Source organism: Ranitomeya imitator, chromosome 10, assembly GCF_032444005.1.
Source record: "Ranitomeya imitator isolate aRanImi1 chromosome 10, aRanImi1.pri, whole genome shotgun sequence".
In the NCBI taxonomy this organism is placed as follows: Eukaryota; Metazoa; Chordata; class Amphibia; order Anura; family Dendrobatidae; genus Ranitomeya; species Ranitomeya imitator.
The window spans coordinates 30,745,425-30,767,540 of record NC_091291.1 but is presented as its reverse complement, the minus strand read 5'-3'; the positions used below and the strand labels follow the sequence as shown (position 1 = coordinate 30,767,540).

Genomic DNA, 22,116 nt, shown 5'->3' with positions numbered 1-22,116 from the left:
CCTGGCAGTGAGCGCCTGCTGATGGGAGGAGCCGAGAACCTGGCAGTGAGCGCCTGCTGATGGGAGGAGCCGAGAACCTGGCAGTGAGCGCCTGCTGATGGGAGGAGCTGAGAACCTGGCAGTGAGCGCCTGCTGATGGGAGGAGCCGAGAACCTAGCAGTGAACGCCTGCTGATGGGAGGAGCCGAGAACCTGGCAGTGAGCGCCTGCTGATGGGAGGAGCCGAGAACCTGGCAGTGAGCGCCTGCTAATTGGAGGAGCCGAGAACCTGGCAGTGAGCGCCTGCTGATGGGAGGAGCTGAGAACCTGGCAGTGAGCGCCTGCTGATGGGAGGAGCTGAGAACCTGGCAGTGAGCGCCTGCTGATGGGAGGAGCCGAGAACCTAGCAGTGAGCGCCTGCTGATGGGAGGAGCCGAGAACCTGGCAGTGAGCGCCTGCTGATGGGAGGAGCCGAGAACCTGGCAGTGAGCGCCTGCTGATGGGAGGAGCCGAGAACCTGGCAGTGAGCGCCTGCTGATGGGAGGAGCTGAGAACCTGGCAGTGACCGCCTGCTGATGGGAGGAGCCGAGAACCTGGCAGTGAGCGCCTGCTGATGGGAGGAGCCGAGAACCTGGCAGTGAGCGCCTGCTGATGGGAGGAGCTGAGAACCTGGCAGTGAACGCCTGCTGATGGGAGGAGCCGAGAACCTGGCAGTGAGCGCCTGCTGATGGGAGGAGCCGATAACCTGGCAGTGAGCGCCTGCTGATGGGAGGAGCCGAGAACCTGTCAGTGAGCGCCTGCTGATGGGAGGAGCTGAGAACCTGGCAGTGAGCGCCTGCTGATGGGAGGAGCCGAGAACCTGGCAGTGAGCGCCTGCTGATGGGAAGAGCCGAGAACCTGGCAGTGAGCGCCTGCTGATGGGAGGAGCCGAGAATCTGGCAGTGAGCGCCTGCTGATGGGAGGAGCCGAGAACCTGGCAGTGAGCGCCTGCTGATGTGAGGACCTGAGAACCTGGCAGTGAGCGCCTGCTGATGGGAGGAGCCGAGAACCTGGCAGTGACCGCCTGCTGATGGGAGGAGCCGAAAACCTGGCAGTGAGCGCCTGCTGATGTGAGGAGCCGAGAACCTGGCAGTGAGCGCCTGCTGATGGGAGGAGCCGAGAACTTGGCAGTGAGCGCCTGCTGATGGGAAGAGCCGAGAACCTGGCAGTGAGCGCCTGCTGATGGGAGGAGCCGAGAACCTGGCAGTGAGCGCCTGCTGATGGGAGGAGCCGAGAACCTGGCAGTGAGCGCCTGCTGATGTGAGGAGCCGAGAACCTGGCAGTGAGCGCCTGCTGATGGGAGGAGCCGAGAACCTGGCAGTGACCGCCTGCTGATGGGAGGAGCCGAGAACCTGGCAGTGAGCGCCTGCTGATGGGAGGAGCCGAGAACCTGGCAGTGAGCGCCTGCTGATGGGAGGAGCCGAGAACCTGGCAGTGAGCGCCTGCTGATGGGAGGAGCCGAGAACCTGGCAGTGAGCGCCTGCTGATGGGAGGAGCCGAGAACCTGGCAGTGAGCGCCTGCTGATGGGAGGAGCCGAGAACCTGGCAGTGAGCGCCTGCTGATGGGAGGAGCCGAGAACCTGGCAGTGAGGGCCTGCTGATGGGAGGAGCCGAGAACCTGGCAGTGAGCGCCTGCTGATGGGAGGAGCCGAGAACCTGGCAGTGAGCGCCTGCTGATGGGAGGAGCCGAGAACCTGGCAGAGAGCGCCTGCTGATGGGAGGAGCTGAGAACCGGGCAGTGAGCGCCTGCTGATGGTAGGAGCCGAGAACCTGGCAGAGAGCGCCTGCTGATGGGAGGAGCCGAGAACCTGGCAGTGAGCGCCTGCTGATGGGAGGAGCCGAGAACCTGGCAGTGAGCGCCTGCTGATGGGAGGAGCCGAGAACCTGGCAGTGAGCGCCTGCTGATGGGAGGAGCCGAGAACCTGGCAGTGAGCGCCTGCTGATGGGAGGAGCCGAGAACCCGGCAGTGAGCGCCTGCTGATGGGAGGAGCCGAGAACCTGGCAGTGAGCGCCTGCTGATGGGAGGAGCTGAGAACCTGGCAGTGAGCGCCTGCTGATGGGAGGAGCTGAGAACCTGGCAGTGAACGCCTGCTGATGGGAGGAGCCGAGAACCTGGCAGTGAGCGCCTGCTGATGGGAGGAGCCGAGAACCTGGCAGTGAGCGCCTGCTGATGGGAGGAGCCGAGAACCTGGCAGTGAGCGCCTGCTGATGGGAGGAGCCGAGAACCTGGCAGTGAGCGCCTGCTGATGGGAGGAGCTGAGAACCTGGCAGTGAGCACCTGCTGATGTGAGGAGCCGAGAACCTGGCAGTGAGCGCCTGCTGATGGGAGGAGCCGAGAACCTGGCAGTGAGCGCCTGCTGATGGGAGGAGCTGAGAACCTGGCAGTGTGCACCTGCTGATGGGAGGAGCCGAGAACCTGGCAGTGAGCGCCTGCTGATGGGAGGAGCTGTATCTTCTATATATGTGTTTGTAGCTTTCTTGTTTTTCTCAGTTGATTTATGAGCACAAATCACATCACATAAACAAAGAGGGTGGGAGAGCCACAGGGGGAAAGATTAATGGATGGAGGGAGGGAAAGAAAGAAAAGCTGGAAGGAAAGAAATTAGAGAAGGAAGGGTGGAGGAAAGGAAAGAAGGAAGGATGGAAGAAAAGGATATAAGGAAAGAAAAGAGAGAAGAAAGGAGAGATGGCAGGAAAGGACAGAAGGAAGTAAAGAAAAGAGAGAAGGAAAAAAGGAAGGGGAGAAAGGAGGGAAGTGAGGATGGAAGGAAAGGAGAGAAGGAAAAAAGGAAGGGGAGAAAGGGGGGAAGTGAGGATGGAAGGAAAGGAGAAAAGGAAGGAAAGGAGATTAAGAAGGAAGGATGCAGGGAGAGAAAGACGGAAAGGAAGGATGGAAAAAAGAAGGAAGAAAAGAAAGGAGAGAAGAAATTATGGAAGTATAGGAGAGAAAGAATGAACGGACAGAAAAAAGGAAGGATGGAAGAAAGGAGAAAAGGAAGGAAAGGATAGAAGGAAGAGGATGAAAGGAAAAGAGAGAAGGAAGGAAAGGAAAGAAGGAAGGAAAGCACATAAGGAATGAAAGGAGAGAAAGAAGAAAAGAAGGATGGAATGAAAGGAAGGAGGGAAGGAAGGAAATAAGAAAAGGAAAGAAAGGAGGGAAAGAAGGAAAGGGGAGGGAAAGGAGAGGAAAGAAAAGGGGGGAAAGAATCAAAGATGGGAGAAAGAAGAAAAAGAGAGGGAAAGGAGAGGAAAGAAGGGACCGGAAAGTAACTAAGGGAAGAAGGTAAAAAGGAAAGGAGAACAGGAAGAAGCAGAGGAGAGAAGGAAGGAAAGGAATGAGGAAAGAAGAGAATAAAGGAAGAAAATGAGAGAAGGAAGGAAAAGGAGGGGGAAAGAAAGGAAAAAGGAAGTAAAAGGAACTAAGGAAGGAAGGTAAAGGAAAGGAGAGAAGGGAGGGAAGGAAGGGAATGGAAAGAAGGAAGGAGAGGGAAGGATGGAAGGAAGGGAAAGGAATGGAAAGGAAGGAAAAGAAAGAAAAAAAGAGGGAAAAAAGAACTTAAGAAAGAAAAAAGAAGGAAAGTGAAATAGAGAAAAATAAAAGAGGAAAAGAAAGAACAAAATTGTTCCCAAAGTTGGAAAAATGCAGTAAGTTGCAAAAAGTTGGATTTTTTTTACATCTGTGAAAAAGCTTGCCCTCCCTCTGACCAACCAGCCGGGCTGACCAGATGAGCGCTCTTCTACTAGGGCAAAATAGTGAAAAACACTAAAAAATAACTTCAAAGTCGATAAACATTGGAATAAAAATGAAGAGTTTTTCAAGTGTTTTTTAATGGGGTTTTTGGAATGGATCTGCTTGAATAAAAAAAAAATTTCATTTTTTTTAATGTAGCATACCAGAAAAATTGCTGATGGTCAAAACTGACCCACAGATGAAAATTGGTCCTTTTTAACCACATGCAAGAAAAACACACAGTTTGGACGATGCCCAAGGGCGTGTTCACACTGAGTCTTTTTTTTCCCTGAGTTTTTGGAGTGGAAACCGAGGCTCCGTTCCCACAATGAGTTTTTGATGTGGCAGATTTTCTGTATTCCTTAAGTAATAAAAGTAGCATAAAAAAAAACTCACCAAAAACTCATTGTGGAACATAGCCTGAGAACGTTTTTGAGATTTGGAGGAGGATTTGGAGAGTTTCCATCCAGTTTCTACTCAAAAAAACTTTGTGTTTATTTTTTAAGCAGATCCTCTCCAAAATCCTCCCAAAAACACTGTTCCTATTCATTTCAAGGTCAACTCCTCTTTGCTGTTCATAGGTTTTTTTTTAAGCATTTTTTTAGACTAAGTTCCCACCATCAGTTTTTGATGCTGATTTTTTTTTTCACTTAGTCAAAAAATCAGCGTCTTACAGTTCCAGCAAAGTGGATGGGATTTTTAAAAAAATCTCACGCCCACTGTTTTTTTTTTTAAATATATTGTTTTTTTTAACATATGGTGCAAGTTTTATATCCGCGACATGTCAATTTCTCCTGCGGAGACGCCGATTTTTCTATGCAGATTTTCCCCATAGACCTGAAAAATCTGCAGGGGAAAATAAAATGCATGTAATGAGCACATGACTGTATCAATAAAGTTGTGTCAAAGCCACATACCAGGAAGTATCAAAAACTTTATTAAAAAAAAATAAAAAATATTCTATGAAAAACTTTATACCAAAAAAAAGACAAAAAAAAGTGATAAAACACAAAAAATGCGGATATTTCTGCACCGTTTTTTACAAAAAAAAAAAAGGGATTTTTCAGAGTTGAGTTTTTTCTTTCATTTGCAAAAGCGATGAAAGAATCGATCGGAAACTGCTGCAAATCCGCAAGGGGAAAAAAAAAATAAGCAACGTGTGAATGAGGCTTCGTGAATCGGACGTGTGAAAAAAAAAAAAGTCCCGAAATAATGTGGGAACGAAGCCCAATGCGGAGCCGCAGTTTCATGGCGACAGGTTCCCTTTTTTGGGAAGAGAGGAAGGGGGTGAGAGCCAAATTCTACAGGAAAAGCTTCAACAATAAAGATTTCTGCTTGGAAAAACGCATTATGGGGGGAAAAAAAGCCTTAAGTGTGAACAAGGCCTTAGGGTGAGGAGGATTTGGAGCGTTTCCGCTCCAAAACCTCCCACAGAAGCCCCTCGGTGTTTATTAGGTCTCAAGTCTGAGGGGGGGCACAGTATAGACACCTCCATGAGGTGAAAAAAGGAACACCACTTAAAGGGGGTCTCTCTTTCTGTGACTTGTTGCTCAGGAAACCATCGGGGGCCGTTTTCCCCGCGTTATTCCGCGCCGCCCCCCACACCGCGCCTCCCGCGGGACCGTCTGCCCCTCTGTGAACAATCTGCGCTATGAAATAAACAAACTGAGGGGGCGTGGCCAGTGTCAGCCGCCTCCCGCACTGAGGGGACGCACGCTCACCGCCGCCATCTTAACTGAGGGCAAAATGACTCTCTCGTTACCCTGTTTTATTCCAGTTATTTTTATCCCGCACGGTCGGAAATTAAATCATCTGCGGTAAAAGAGTGATTTGTCGGGAATACGGGCTGTAGTTAGAGTAATTGAGGAAGGTGAGGGAGGACCGGCGCCATTTTTGTCGCTGGCACGTACGGGACGGTGGGCGTGGATAGGACGAAGGGGCGGGGTTACGGGCTATAAAGAGCGGTGGGCGGGCTGTGGGGGATAGGTCGGCGGTGACGCTTGTGGTTGTGCGACCCTCGAGGGCTCCGGGCTTGGATCAGGCTGCAGGTAACAAGTGTGTTCTGGCTGCTCGTTGTCTCCGTCCTGCACCGAGGCCGGCTGCTGGGCATTCCCACTGCTCCCAGCGTGCACTTCTCATGCCTGGCATGCTGGGATTTGTAGTTCTTCACGCTTTCTCTACCTCTTCCTGCAAGTAGGAGTTTTAACTGACCCTTTAAGGGAGCCCCCAACCTGAAGTCCACATGTTCCGGAGGGGGCTGCCCCCCTATCGCCCCCAGTCCTGCATGTAAGGAGCCCACTGGGTGCACTGCTCCTACAGACAGCCTGCAGTGGCTGATACCAGGGAGCAATAGCTCCTACACACTGATCTGAGGGCTTCCCTAGGTCCTGCAGAAAATGTCAGCTTCTATTACACATGTGGGGGCCCAGACTGCAGCAAACCCTCAGCTGTGAGCAGTGCTGGCTCTGCAGCAGAAGGTTACATTGTTCTGGTCACTTGTAGAAGTTATTGCTTAAAGGGGTTGTCCACTTTCTGGCAAATTTATGTAAATGCACGTGTGTTGGGTCAGGAATTTTATATATATATATTTATTATTGCATTTTCTGTGGCTTTTTTCTTCAAGGGATTGTCCATGAATTCACAGGATGGGGTCTGACTATTATTTATTTTATTTTTTTTAAAGGGGGTTGTCTATTTTACAGGATGGGATCTGAATAAATAATAACCCCATCCTGTAAATTAATGGACAACCCCCTTTAAAAAAAATTAAATAAAAATAATCTTTTATTCAAGCCGGTGCTCATGCTCCATTCATTCCCTTTAAAGCTGTCATACTATTTAGTGAAAGGGACACAAATTCGTCACTCTAAATGAGATAATTAAGCCCTAATATTTCCTATCCCATTATAACCCCTTAATGCGCAATATAAAGCCTTAATCAGCTGAGGATTCCAGAATGCGCTCACTGATGGGTTCTCAGATGACTCCTTCAGCCATAGCCTATATAAAAGGCAAACATTGGCCCAAATGCAGAAGTTCTTGTTTTCCAAAAGAGTCAATTCCCAATCTTATCTAAGGCAATGATTGTGTGACTGAGGTGGGTTTTCTGAAGCCCCTATTAGCTTTACTGTGGGCTGGTGTGAGGCTGACCAATGGCTTCTCAGCAGGACTGGTGTGACCTCCAAGTGCCACACATCTGTCACCAAACTGTAGACCTGATGAGGCCGGTGTACTCACTGCCATCACATTACTAAACCAATCTGCTGAAGTATTCCACTACTTCTAGGAACCTCTCAGCCGGTCAGAAGTGCCCTGTCATTGCTGCTACAAGTATGTTGGGCTTTCATGACTTCCTTCTTTAAGTTGTGTTTTTTTTTTTGTTAAAGTATAGCTTTGCCTCCTCTTAAAGGGATTTTCTATAAACTGATACTAGTCATTGAACAAGGGTCTTGGTCACCCACCTGTAGGAACACGGGGATGAGCTTGAGTGCCGGCCTAATCCTCCTTTCTGGCACTTAAAGGGTTTTTTCTTAAGATGGGGGGGGGGGGGGGTTTAGTACCACTTAGACAAGTCTTGATGGTGCAGATATTAAACATCATCTCTATTCATTGCCTATGGGACTGCTGGAGAAGGGCAGAGTACTCTGCTCCGCGACTTCCAACAGTCCCATAGACAATGGCCCAAACACTGGGACCCCCGACAATCGGCAAGTTCATCCCCCACCTATAGATGTAGCTACAGCCCCTATAGGCCTAGTTTTATGACCTAGAACCAGTGGTCCTATATCCCACCCTGCAGGATCAGTCGGTGGCAGCATACTGGCTGGTATCTGACTTTGGGTGGTCTTCTCTATGAGGGTCCGGTGGTGTTAAAATCACAATTTCTGGACTGATCATCCCGCTTATATTTTTAGGAAGTTAACCCCCCTCATCATAGACTGCAGAAAAGTTGTAGTGAAGTTTTTGCCCAACTTTTGTGACTATCCTAAACTTTCCAGCTGTCCCTACAGTGGGGTCCGCACTCCTATCCATGGGGGTCTTGCATAGCAATAACTTATTTTATAATTTTTTTTTTTTTTCTCCATCCTCCGCAGACTGACAACATCTCATCATGAGTGACATGGTTGACAACCACAAGGAGGCCTGGGAAGCCCTGATCAGCGCTGCGGACAAGTATCGTCGCCAGACTGGGAACGACGTTGTGCTGCTGACGGCGTACAAGCCGAAGATCTTCACCAGCTACGGGTACACGGTGCACGGCAGCGGCCTGCTCCTGGAGGCCGCCCAGCGATACGTCGAGGACATTACCGTGGTGCACAAGACCACTGCCTACACCAGCCCCATGCCCCTCAACAAGACCACCAAAGAGTCCGCTGGGGGCAGGAACTCGTACTCCAAGAGCTACCCCTCTATATACGGCACGGAAGGCTTCTCTGCGCTGGAGGACAATGACAGGTCTAAGCAGGGGCCACTATCTCAGGGGCCCGAGCTGCTCCCAAACCTCGCCTCCCCCGATGAAGACTATGATGAGGATTACAAGGAGGGCCCCTTGCATAGGGCCACTGACAATGCTCCTAGTGACACGACAGGTGAGGGGTGCGCTGCTCGGCCACTTTGCAGCCATATTAAACAAATCTCCAATCTGATCGGGTAACGTAAAAGAATTGTGACCGCTCATTGACGTGTCTGATGGGCTCCTGCTGCAGGATAGCCCCCCGATCTTGTGGTGCGTTTCTTATAACTCTGCCTGGTCCGTCATTATTCCTCCTGGAAATCTGACCACTGGACTCTACATCCCGCCGGTGATGGCTTTTGTTCCCTACGGTCTTATAGGGGGGGGGGGGTGCTGGTCATGTTGCACTTATTTACCATGGCTTTCTAGTATCTGACTTGGGTGGGCATTTCCAGGAGGTGTAACAGAGGAACGATGGCCAGTTTGGCTGCAGGGGTCACTGGAAAGCCTAATTGTATAATATTTGACTACAAGGTGTGTAATGATGGCACCCGGCCCTCCTGGGGGGGGGGCATGGAAGTCACTAGAGGAGGATGCGATGCCTAAATCCTGGCAGCTGACTCTAGAAAACCCAAACAGGCGTCATGACTGGTGTTCAGAAGTAAGACCCCCCCCCCCCCCCCCCAGTCACTTCTCTGCCCCCCTGACACGTCTGCATGTAGGAGGGGAGGGCTGTCAATCAGGAGTGACCGCTGGGGACCGTCCTAACCAGCCATCTGTCCTTCATGGAGATGAGGCACATCACCCGTTGAGGTTCCTCTTCAGTGATCACAGCCAGGGAACATGTTAAATTTTGGCTTTTTAGGTTCACATTGGCGTTCTGGGTATCGCGTGCCTCATCTGTGCTTGCCATGCAGTTCCTGGCTGCAAAACACAACCCTACAAAGTACAGGCAATGGTGGGGTGGTCCTGAAGGAGCAGCTCGGCCTTATCTCCATAGACAAGGACACCCTGACCAGGAATGGGAGCAGAACCTCCCCAAACACATCTCAAGGTCTGCGAGTGCCAAAATAAAGTCACATTAGGTGATAAGGATACAACTATATATAATGGCCCTTCACCTTGATATGGGCGGTCTGACAACTCTGGGGTCTGTAGTTGTGGTTTTGGGTGCAGTATTGGGGTTGCTGCTCTTGCAGGAGGGGCTGTTATTTGTAGTTTGGGCTTTGTGATATGTGCCTACAGACGGGGGAGGTTTAGCTCCAGCGAGTTTACTGCCCACCATAGATCCTTGTCAGATCTTCATCTGGAGGAGTACGGCTTACTGACCGACTGCTGCTAAACACACGGCCTCAGTTCTGTCACTTCCTATGGAAATGACCAGCTGATCGCTGTGAGCAACAGGGGCTCCGTTTTCGAAAAAAATCAGTTTGTCTTGTTGGACTTTATGGTGGCTTTTTTTTTTTTTTTTTTTTTTTTCCTTTAAATGTGCAGGGGGGGAAATTGGTCAAAAACAGACCACTTGCAGCCAGTAATCGGGGTGAACAGACACCAGTCAGTAAATATCTGGCCCTTTAAACACGGGCTTCAGGTGCATGCGGAGCAATCATCCAGTGCCCAAAAGCCTGCCACTGTACTCGGCAGCACATCACGATTTAGGCAGGATGATGTGCTGCCGAAGACAACCTCATGTGTACAATGGAAAATATATTTCAGCCAATCAGTAGCGTTCTTATATTGGGGGGTCACATTATCTAAAGTTATGATAAAAAGCCAATTAAATGGGTTCTCCATTATGTAATGGCATTAGAGTGCTCCTTAAAAGTAGGGAGCGTCCAAAGTGTTAAGGTAAAGGAAATGAGGGCTCGGGCCTATAGGGCTGCCATAACAGAAATTAAAGGGGTGGTCCAGGCATAAAATATAAAGGACCCCAGCACCCTGGGTCAATGGGGGGTCTAAACCCCTACCAGAGCAATATAGAGCTGATCAGTGGGGGGCTGGATGTCAGATTCCCAATAGTCTGCGATTGGTGGGTCCTACTGTGCCTAGACAACTCTAAAAAAAATATATATTATATATAATTTTTTTTTTTTTGCTTTCTTGGGTGTTGAACCTGATCTACAGGTCAGCTCTCACTAATGTTCCAGGATGTCTCGCACCAGTGATCTGCATTGTTACTTTTCCACTTTTTAGTTACCAGCTGTGCAGGAATCGCCTTTCCATGTTCTATATGCACCGAGTTCCCAACTCTTGCCTAATTGGAGAGATGGCAAATTAATGAATCCAATGTGCATTAATTGGGGGGGTGCAGATGACGGCCTATAATCGCCATCCAGGCCTTTGGTACATGACGGTATGTTGTGTACCTGCTGCAGGTTTGCAGTCTTTACCCGGCTGTGTCTGGATTATCCTCCAGCTTGAACAGGAAGCCTCTGCCCTGGCAGTAATACTTGCACTTGTCCTCCAGGTGGCGCCATTGCATTGCTTATGTGGTGTAGTCACACTACAGAATGTAATTTATATTTATTTTTATTTTTTAGGACTTTTTCTAATGGACGAAGACTCAAATAGCCAAGACTGTGAACCTTTCTTCGAATCGGATCAGGAAGAGAGTACGGATGGTGAGTGCGGCTCTAGGTCGGCTGTTCATTGCCTCCTTGAAGGCTTATTCACATGACGGCTGCAAGTCCACAAAATTTCCAGAGCAAGACGCTATGGAAGCCGGTCAGAGCAGAAGATCCATGATCGGGCTGTGAAATGCAGACTTGTGTCCAGGAAGGCTAAAAAGATCCATATAAAAAAAAAAAAAAAAAAAAAAAAATTATGGATTTAAAACAAATTTAATCCAAAAATTATTTTTTTAATGAATTGAATCTAAATTTTTTTAGATATATGCTAGATCCTTTTACCCTTCCTGGACATCTCTACCTAACATGCCATGCAGTACATAATTTCCCCTCCCCCATTGATGATTAATTTTGGAAAGGGTGAGCTGGATAATTTTTAGGCTATGTGCACACGTCAGGATTTTTTCCTGACATAATCCTGAGAATTCTGCCAGAAATCCGCGTGCTTTTTTTTTCGTGCGGAATTTGTGCATGTTTTTGCATGGATTTTTTGCTTTTTTTTTTTTTTTAATTTTCCGGAATGTCCTTTTTGATAGGAAATCTGCAAAAAGATAGAGCATGTCTGGATTTTTTGCGGTATGTGGTTTTTTTTTTGCGGATAAAAACGCTAACATCTGCACAAAAAATGCGGAATGCATTCTAAATGATAGGATGCATAATGTTGGCGTTTTTATAGCAAAATTCCGCAATTAAACACTAAAAATCCAGACGTGTGCACATACCCTTAGACTTTTAGATGTGAAATGCACAGGCACCATGTAAAGGGGCAATCTAATCCTTCTAGGACTGCACTCCTATCTGCAGCATGGTCATGCGCCTCCGACCCCTTATCTGCAGAAGTTGCCTGTAACTTGGGCAATGAGTAATTAAATAAAAAAATTAATTTTTAATTTCAACTCTTATTGATGGGTTCCTTGAGGAACGCTAACAATGTCTCCTCCTTCCAGATGGCAGCTTGACGGAAGATGCCCCGGGGCCTCCGCAGCGCAACGTCCAGCAGTACGCCAAGTCTCTGCCGGTCACCGTGCCCGTGTGGGGCTTCAAGGAGAAGAGACAGACCAATAGACCAGCGGAGGAAGAAGCTGCCAGGGTGAGGAGAGGGTGATCTCGGCCATCGGGGTCCGGCCTTACGATGAGGCGTACCATTAACCCTTCCTCTTCTCTCTGCAGCCTCCTTCTCCAGACCTGGACCGGATCGCGGCCAGCATGAGGGCCCTGGCTCATGACAACAGCCAACCGTTCGGCGACCTCCCTCGTCCTCGCCTGAACACCGGCGACTTCCACACCAAGTACAGAAAGTATTAGGGGGGTCCTCATCTGACCCCCCGGTCTGAACACTAAGGACTTTACTGTCAGGATACAAATCAGCAGATGAAGCTCCATGGTTTGCAGCGTCCCCTCCCTTCCCCCAACACCCGCCCGTTAGCAGACTGACTGGTTCGCTGCCTAATGTGGGGGGCAAATGAATTTTAAACTTCCCTTTTTTTTTTTTTTTTTTTTTTTTTTTTTTTTTTTTATACCCAGCATTTTTCCCAATGATTTCACTGTGCATTCAACCACTCAATGAAACCAAAAAAACAAATTTTTACCCTCCAATCTTCATATTTTTTTTTTTTTTTTTAATACCTCCAAATAAAGAATGCACAAGACGAGTTGTACTGGTGTTTGTGTAGAATCTGCTCATCCAGAGCACACTGGTGCAGGATTAACAGACTTGGTTAGGCTTTGTTCCATAACATGGTGCAGCGTCGCTTAAGTCTTGGAGATATTGGGTGTGCCAACTTTTTTGCTGCCTTGTGAAAGGATATTATTGGGTCCGGTGGGCTGTGCCAACTCACATGGCCGGCAGCCCCTGCAACTTATCAGTGAGACTAATCACGTTCTACCATGTGAAGGTGGCTTATTTTTAGACTTGTTTTCAGCAGGCTCATTACCTGTCACTGATCAGCCTCTGCTGATAACACCGGCTCCACCAATCACACAAGGCTGTCGCAGATCCTCACTTCTGCACATGCTCCTTAGAACTCTTCAATACCAAACACTGGGGTTCTAGGATTTGTTAATTAGCTGGGAAAAGGGGTTGGTGTTAAACGGCCATCGAAGACCATATCCCTGCAGTTGGTTGGAACCCAATACTGTTCTAAAGCATTGGGAGTTGTGTACAGAGCTTCAAAAGGGTATTGCCAGATCCTATCCCAATATGTAGTATGTGTAATAAACTTGGCAAATCAGAAGAACTAGACTCTTTCCTCATATGCAGTAGCTTGGGTATCCATGCTTGCAACCACTCGGTGACTATTGGTGGTTGCAACCATGGATTCCTAAGGTCCTGCACATGAGGAAAGACACGGCAAATCAGAAGAACTATACTAAATGTCTAATTGGAGGCTTTTGCCAATATTACAATACCTACTACATGATATCTCAGAGCTGGCAATATGCGTCTTCTAAAGCGCTGGTCACACCAGAAGACTCCCAATGCAAAAGAACAAGATTGGCTTTAACTTCTCATGTTTGTTAGCATATCAAAATTATATAATCTCCCAGCCCCATGTTTTGTATTGAAAGGTCTAATGAGCGTGTGCATAGGTGACTGCGTAGTGAGGGTCTGAGCCTGTCCCATCCGCAGAGGCAGGATTAGTGGCAACAGGAGTCTAAAGCCCCCTTCTTGTGGACTTTCTCATGGTAAAATTTACAGGATTAATCACATCCATAGGTAGAGTAATGGCAAAGCTCTCCAATTAGACATGTAGTATAGTTGTTCTGATTTGCTCTCTTTAGTTATGTGCAGGACCTTGGGTATCCACGTTTGCAATCACTAATTGTCACTGGCTGTAAGCATGGATACCTAAGCTACTGCACATGAGGAAACGCATAACAAATCAGAAGAACTATACCAAATTTCTAATTGGAGGTGTCTACTATTACACCTACTATATTGAGAGTATTGTAGATGAAAATCCCCTTTTAAAGCACTGTTCACACCCTTATTTACAAAGTCCTTCAGTACACTCTCATTTTATAGTGCTTCATGGGCCACATGGGCAAATTATTGCAGAATTTGGTGCTAAAGTCTCGGGTCCCCAATTCATAACGGCAAGTTTTGTACTAAAGTATTAGTTGCAATGTTTAAGCCAGTTCTGGTGACCCTCCCTCCAGGTCCGTGACCCTCCCTCCAGGTCCGTGACCCTCCCTCCAGGTCCGTGACCCTCCCTCCAGGTCCGTGACCCTCCCTCCAGGTCCGTGACCCTCCCTCCAGGTCCGTGACCCTCCCTCCAGGTCCGTGACCCTCCCTCCAGGTCCGTGACCCTCCCTCCAGGTCCGTGACCCTCCCTCCAGGTCCGTGACCCTCCCTCCAGGTCCGTGACCCTCCCTCCAGGTCCGTGACCCTCCCTCCAGGTCCGTGACCCTCCCTCCAGGTCCGTGACCCTCCCTCCAGGTCCGTGACCCTCCCTCCAGGTCCGTGACCCTCCCTCCAGGTCCGTGACCCTCCCTCCAGGTCCGTGACCCTCCCTCCAGGTCCGTGACCCTCCCTCCAGGTCCGTGACCCTCCCTCCAGGTCCGTGACCCTCCCTCCAGGTCCGTGACCCTCCCTCCAGGTCCGTGACCCTCCCTCCAGGTCCGTGACCCTCCCTCCAGGTCCGTGACCCTCCCTCCAGGTCCGTGACCCTCCCTCCAGGTCCGTGACCCTCCCTCCAGGTCCGTGACCCTCCCTCCAGGTCCGTGACCCTCCCTCCAGGTCCGTGACCCTCCCTCCAGGTCCGTGACCCTCCCTCCAGGTCCGTGACCCTCCCTCCAGGTCCGTGACCCTCCCTCCAGGTCCGTGACCCTCCCTCCAGGTCCGTGACCCTCCCTCCAGGTCCGTGACCCTCCCTCCAGGTCCGTGACCCTCCCTCCAGGTCCGTGACCCTCCCTCCAGGTCCGTGACCCTCCCTCCAGGTCCGTGACCCTCCCTCCAGGTCCGTGACCCTCCCTCCAGGTCCGTGACCCTCCCTCCAGGTCCGTGACCCTCCCTCCAGGTCCGTGACCCTCCCTCCAGGTCCGTGACCCTCCCTCCAGGTCCGTGACCCTCCCTCCAGGTCCGTGACCCTCCCTCCAGGTCCGTGACCCTCCCTCCAGGTCCGTGACCCTCCCTCCAGGTCCGTGACCCTCCCTCCAGGTCCGTGACCCTCCCTCCAGGTCCGTGACCCTCCCTCCAGGTCCGTGACCCTCCCTCCAGGTCCGTGACCCTCCCTCCAGGTCCGTGACCCTCCCTCCAGGTCCGTGACCCTCCCTCCAGGTCCGTGACCCTCCCTCCAGGTCCGTGACCCTCCCTCCAGGTCCGTGACCCTCCCTCCAGGTCCGTGACCCTCCCTCCAGGTCCGTGACCCTCCCTCCAGGTCCGTGACCCTCCCTCCAGGTCCGTGACCCTCCCTCCAGGTCCGTGACCCTCCCTCCAGGTCCGTGACCCTCCCTCCAGGTCCGTGACCCTCCCTCCAGGTCCGTGACCCTCCCTCCAGGTCCGTGACCCTCCCTCCAGGTCCGTGACCCTCCCTCCAGGTCCGTGACCCTCCCTCCAGGTCCGTGACCCTCCCTCCAGGTCCGTGACCCTCCCTCCAGGTCCGTGACCCTCCCTCCAGGTCCGTGACCCTCCCTCCAGGTCCGTGACCCTCCCTCCAGGTCCGTGACCCTCCCTCCAGGTCCGTGACCCTCCCTCCAGGTCCGTGACCCTGATTGACTCTTATGCTTGTTAATGGCTTTTCGAGACTTTGGGGTGATAATGGTGAGGTTCGAGCAGAAAGATTAGTCCAAAGTTCTCAATGTAGGAGCATGATGACCAAACAATGGACCTGCTAGGACACCATCTAACTGCTGGTACCTTGCCATTCATCCTAGTTTGTTTTCTTTCAGTAAAACTGAAAATTAATGCAGAAAGTGATGGAAACCCAGAAGTAGGGGACCTGGAGTAGTAATGACATGCGCTGATCAACCATTTATGGTCCATGCATACGCTTCTAGGGTATTTCTTATATCTGGAAATCGGCAGGTTCAGGTCTGACTTAAATATGAGGGTCTCAAAGTCACATAGTTTTCACTTTCCAGTGTCACAACTGTAACTAGTGCTGGGATAAGGTGTTATCTGAGCATGCTCTAGTCCTAACCAAGTGTCTTCAGCATGGTTGGGGAAAAATAAATGTTCGAGTCTGACACATGTAGGGATTACCTGGTTCTTAGGCATGCTCAGATAACACCATATCCCAGCACTAGTAGCTCGCTCCCCAGCCAGTCCCATCACCAGGGCTTCTTTTTTTTTTTTTTTTTTTTTTTTATATCTGCAGAAGGTCCGTCATGCACCTGGCTGACATTTTTGGGAGCTTTTATCTACTCAATGCAAAGATTATGAAGTCAGACCTGAGATGCGGAATATCACATTCTCAGCTATTGAGAACTGATCTGTTATTTCTAAATGCGCCCGTCTCTAATCAGATCACATGCCATCTATTACCAGCGGTAATCCTTGAAAATCAAACCCCTGTGCACCATCAGCCCGTCCTGTTATGAATGCAGACTAATAAGATATGACCATTTTATTTATATTTTTTTTTTTATTTAAATGCATTATTTTACACTAAACTTTCCATTTCCAAAAAAAACCCAAAACTGCTGTTTGACTTTTATTATCATATTCAAATTTAATGTGATTTCCAGACGTAAATCAGCTGAGACGAGACCAGAAAGTTACAAACTCCCAGTTCAGAATGAGCTCGCTGAAGGATTCTCAGTTTACTCCTTCTCATTTCATGAAAACTCCTGGCCACCGTGTGTTTAAAGATGCAGTTTGTTTTTGTTTTTTCACCATAGATTACTATGTGGAGCCTGCAAATTCACAGGTGAAGAAAAATGCATTTGTAGTGAATGTTTTTGTTATAAAAAAATGCATTAAAATCACTGCTTCAAATCTGCATAAAGAGAGAAAAAAAAACACTAAAGATTGTTGTCATTGCATATTTTGGTGCAGATAAAACTCCCCATTTCTGCTATGTGTGAACATGACCTTAGGTTTGGTGTTAATACTAACGAATGGTTGGGACTCACAACAAACACATTGGAATTAGTCGACTCTCTGCCTAAAGATGTCATTTGTAATAAATATTCACAAAGGAATCGAGCATTTTTTAAAACTTATTTTATTTTTTATTCAAAATTTTTTTTTTTTTTTTTTTTTTTAAACTGTCACCTTTCTTATTGGTGGTCAGCAGAAAATGACTGTTCAAACCAAACACACGGCATCTTCCCACCAATTTATCCATGGAGTATTCCCTCCTTGATGGACGGATCTGGATTTAAGGGACAAGAAGGCGCGATTAACTTTTTTTTTTTTTTTTTGTGGGGGGGTTGTTCACTGAGCGTATGTGCTTGGTTTGGACAGTCATTTTGTGTTACCAGCGCAGTAAAGCAGCTAGGTTAGAGGAGCTGGCTAAATGCACCTCTCTAGTGGAGTAAGTAGGTTGTCGGACTCCCCGAAATGCACCTCCACCAACTCTGTACTTGCCCCATCTTCTGGCCATGTTGGCTCCTAACTAAATTCTCTCCTAATGTTCATTTTCTTAGAGTCCCAAATCCACAGTTTATCCGAGGGACTTTTCCTTCTGCGTAGTAAAGATCAGGATCTAATATGGTCAGCCTGCGGAGGTCCGCTGTAGCTTCAGTATCTTGCTGGCTGACCACCTCTTCTCAAGGATCGTCCCAAAATCAAAAGGAAAAGCCAGAAGGCCAATAGCCATCAGAAAGGAGGTGAAAACCTATAAAAGACAAAAAAAAAAAAACAATTTCAACCATACAGCATGCCGATATACACATTTTAATCATTTATCGTGGATCAGACTACACACAGGATTTGTTTGTAGTCTGTTCCCATGGAAACACAACTCTGATAATAAAAAAAAAAAATGGATTTCTTTAATTTCTAGGTGTATTCGAGAGTTTTGTTGCAAACCTGTACTTAACTAAGGGCCCGATTCATCAAAGACTTTACGACAAAAAAAGTGTCGAAAGCTTTGAAAAGTCACAAAACTTAAAAAGTACATGTGAAGTATTTAAACCTGGACGCCCCCTGCCCTGACAGCCTCCCGAAGAAGCGGAGCAAAACGTGCGTCGAAGCAGAGGGATGCCATCATATGCATCGCCACGTTGACAGGGAATAGTGACCTTACACCCAGTCTTTCACCTATGTATTGAAACATCTCATGACGATAAGTGCACTTAATAACATGTACTTTTTAAAAAGTGTGTAGACCTGGAATATATCTATTGCTTGTCAGTTCAGTGCAATGGATAGGGCTGCATTATAGCATGCAGGACAAAGCAGCAAGGAATCAGTAAGTGTCAGTTCAGTGCAATGGATAGTGCTCCATTATAGCATGCAGGACAAAGCAGCAAGGAATCAGTAAGTGTCAGTTCAGTGCAATGGATAGTGCTCCATTATAGCATGCAGGAGAAAGCAGCAAGGAATCAGTAAGTGTCAGTTCAGTGCAATGGATAGGACTCCATTACAGCATGCAGGAGAAAGCAGCAAGGAATCAGTAAGTGTCAGTTCAGTGCAATGGATAGGACTCCATTACAGCATGCAGGAGAAAGCAGCAAGGAATCAGTAAGTGTCAGTTCAGTGCAATGGATAGGACTCCATTACAGCATGCAGGAGAAAGCAGCAAGGAATCAGTAAGTGTCAGTTCAGTGCAATGGATAGGGCTGCATTATAGCATGCAGGAGAAAGCAAGGAATCAGTAAGTGTCAGTTCAGTGCAATGGATAGGACTCCATTACAGCGTGCGGTACAAAGTAGCAAGGAATCAGCAAGTGTCAGTTCAGTGCAATGGATAGGGCTCCATTATAGCATGCAGGAGAAAGCAGCAAGGAATCAGTGTCAGTTCAGTGCAATGGATAGGATTCCATTATAGCATGCAGGAGAAAGCAGCAAGGAATCAGCAAGTGTCAGTTCAGTGCAATGGATAGGACTCCATTATAGCATGCAGGAGAAAGCAGCAAGGAATCAGTGTCAGTTCAGTGCAATGGATAGGACTCCATTATAGCATGCAGGAGAAAGCAGCAAGGAATCAGCAAGTGTCAGTTCAGTGCAATGGATAGGGACTCCATTACAGCATGCAGGACAAAGCAGGAAGGAATCAGCAAGTGTCAATTCAGTGCAATGGATAGGACTCCATTACAGCATGCAGGACAAAGCAGCAAGGAATCAGCAAGTGTCAATTCAGTGCAATGGATAGGGCTCCATTATAGCATGCAGGAGAAAGCAGCAAGGAATCAGTGTCAGTTCAGTGCAATGGATAGGACTCCATTATAGCATGCAGGAGAAAGCAGCAAGGAATCAGCAAGTGTCAATTCAGTGCAATGGGTAGGGACTCCATTACAGCATGCAGGACAAAGCAGCAAGGAATCAGCAAGTGTCAGTTCAGTGCAATGGATAGGGACTCCATTACAGCATGCAGGACAAAGCAGCAAGGAATCAGCAAGTGTCAGTTCAGTGCAATGGATAGGGCTCCATTATAGCATGCAGGAGAAAGCAGCAAGGAATCAGTAAGTGTCAGTTCAGTGCAATGGATAGGACTCCATTATAGCATGCAGGAGAAAGCAGCAAGGAATCAGTGTCAGTTCAGTGCAATGGATAGGACTCCATTATAGCATGCAGGAGAAAGCAGCAAGGAATCAGCAAGTGTCAATTCAGTGCAATGGATAGGGACTCCATTACAGCATGCAGGACAAAGCAGCAAGGAATCAGCAAGTGTCAGTTCAGTGCAATGGATAGGACTCCATTACAGCATGCAGGACAAAGCAGCAAGGAATCAGCAAGTGTCAATTCAGTGCAATGTATAGGGCTCCATTATAGCATGCAGGAGAAAGCAGCAAGGAATCAGTAAGTGTCAGTTCAGTGCAATGGATAGGACTCCATTATAGCATGCAGGAGAAAGCAGCAAGGAATCAGTGTCAGTTCAGTGCAATGGATAGGACTCCATTATAGCATGCAGGAGAAAGCAGCAAGGAATCAGCAAGTGTCAATTCAGTGCAATGGATAGGGACTCCATTACAGCATGCATTACAAAGCAGCAAGGAATCAGCAAGTGTCAGTTCAGTGCAATGGATAGGACTCCATTACAGCATGCAGGACAAAGCAGCAAGGAATCAGCAAGTGTCAATTCAGTGCAATGGATAGGGCTCCATTATAGCATGCAGGAGAAAGCAGCAAGGAATCAGTAAGTGTCAGTTCAGTGCAATGGATAGGACTCCATTATAGCATGCAGGAGAAAGCAGCAAGGAATCAGCAAGTGTCAATTCAGTGCAATGGATAGGGACTCCATTACAGCATGCAGGACAAAGCAGCAAGGAATCAGTGTCAGTTCAGTGCATTGGATAGGGACTCCATTATAGCATGCAGTACAAAGCAGCAAGGAATCAGTAAGTGTCAGTTCAGTGCAATGGATAGGACTCCATTACAGCATGCAGGACAAAGCAGCAAGGAATCAGCAAGTGTCAGTTCAGTGCAATGGATAGGGACTCCATTATAGCATGCAGTACAAAGCAGCAAGGAATCAGTAAGTGTCAGTTCAGTGCAATGGATAGGACTCCATTACAGCATGCAGGACAAAGCAGCAAGGAATCAGCAAGTGTTAGTTCAGTGCAATGGATAGGACTCCATTATAGCATGCAGTACAAAGCAGCAAGGAATCAGTAAGTGTCAGTTCAGTGCAATGGATAGGACTCCATTATAGCATGCAGGACAAAGCAGCAAGGAATCAGCAAGTGTCAGTTCAGTGCAATGGATAGGACTCCATTACAGCATGCGGTACAAAGCAGCAAGGAATCAGCAAGTGTCAGTTCAGTGCAATGGATAGGGCTCCAGTATAGCATGCAGGAGAAAGCAGCAAGGAATCAGTAAGTGTCAGTTCAGTGCAATGGATAGGGACTCCATTATAGCGTGTGGTGCAAAGCAGCAAGGAATCAGTAAGTGTCAGTTCAGTGCAATGGATAGGACTCCATTATAGCATGCAGGACAAAGCAGCAAGGAATCAGTAAGTGTCAGTTCAGTGCAATGGACAGGGACCCCATTATAGCATGCAGTACAAAGCAGCAAGGAATCAGTAAGTGTCAGTTCAGTGCAATGGATAGGACTCCATTACAGCATGCAGGACAAAGCAGCAAGGAATCGGCAAGCGTCAGTTCAGTGCAATGGATAGGACTCCATTACAGCATGCAGGAGAACGCAGCAAGGAATCAGTAAGTGTCAGTTCAGTGCAATGGATAGGACTCCATTACAGCATGCAGGAGAAAGCAGCAAGGAATCGGCAAGCGTCAGTTCAGTGCAATGGATAGGACTCCATTATAGCATGCAGGCCAAAGCAGCAAGGAATCAGCAAGTGTCAGTTCAGTGCAATGGATAGGACTCCATTACAGCATGCAGGACAAAGCAGCAAGGAATCAGCAAGCGTCAGTTCAGTGCAATGGATAGGACTCCATTATAGCATGCAGGACAAAGCAGCAAGGAATCAGCAAGCGTCAGTTCAGTGCAATGGATAGGACTCCATTATAGCATGCAGGCCAAAGCAGCAAGGAATCAGCAAGTGTCAGTTCAGTGCAATGGATAGGACTCCATTACAGCATGCAGGACAAAGCAGCAAGGAATCAGCAAGCGTCAGTTCAGTGCAATGGATAGGGACTCCATTATAGCATGCAGGACAAAGCAGCAAGGAATCAGCAAGCGTCAGTTCAGTGCAATGGATAGGACTCCATTACAGCATGCAGGAGAAAGCAGCAAGGAATCAGTAAGTGTCAGTTCAGTGCAATGGATAGGACTCCATTATAGCATGCGGTACAAAGCAGCAAGGAATCAGTAAGCGTCAGTTCAGTGCAATGGATAGGACTCCATTACAGCATGCAGGACAAAGCAGCAAGGAATCAGTAAGCGTCAGTTCAGTGCAATGGATAGGACTCCATTACAGCATGCGGTACAAAGCAGCAAGGAATGTCCACCATTTTTTTTTTCTCTTATGAACCTTTAATGACTGATACAATGAACTCTTACATAGCTTTTATACATTCACCAAAAGCATTGCACACTTTGGAATATGATCCCTTTTCTTTCCAGCACCTTTCTATTTTAATTTGCTAATAAATAAATTATGTTTTAATATTTAAAAATGTACTTAATTTTTTTTTTTGTACCTCGATGATACGCATCATTGGTAATATGTTTAATTGAAGATTATTGTAATTAGAGTATTATACCACTAAATTATAAAAA

General features: G+C 48.1%; 3 protein-coding genes across 3 annotated transcripts in view; 2 read left to right on the top strand and 1 right to left on the bottom strand.

The window, feature by feature from the left end:
* Window positions 1-2,579: 2,579 nt before the first annotated feature.
* LOC138652185 (uncharacterized) lies at window positions 2,580-3,026 on the top strand. The gene has a single exon (XM_069742953.1). It carries the CDS (start codon window positions 2,580-2,582, stop codon window positions 3,024-3,026), a length of 447 nt encoding a protein of 148 aa, XP_069599054.1.
* Window positions 3,027-5,679: 2,653 nt separating this feature from the next.
* Window positions 5,680-12,331, top strand: AKT1S1 (AKT1 substrate 1). Its single transcript, XM_069740728.1, has 5 exons — window positions 5,680-5,795; window positions 7,842-8,336; window positions 10,741-10,821; window positions 11,775-11,917; window positions 11,998-12,331. Exons 2-5 carry the CDS (start codon window positions 7,859-7,861, stop codon window positions 12,130-12,132), a joined length of 837 nt encoding a protein of 278 aa, XP_069596829.1. The 5' UTR covers window positions 5,680-5,795; window positions 7,842-7,858; the 3' UTR covers window positions 12,133-12,331.
* A 4,137-nt stretch (window positions 12,332-16,468) lies between these two features.
* Window positions 16,469-22,116, bottom strand: part of LOC138651878 (pleckstrin homology-like domain family A member 2) — a 32,553-nt gene continuing 26,905 nt past the window's right edge. The window contains exon 2 of the mRNA XM_069742455.1: window positions 16,469-17,609. The gene's annotated coding sequence lies outside the window, so the exon portion shown is untranslated. The remainder of the gene's footprint in view (window positions 17,610-22,116) is intronic.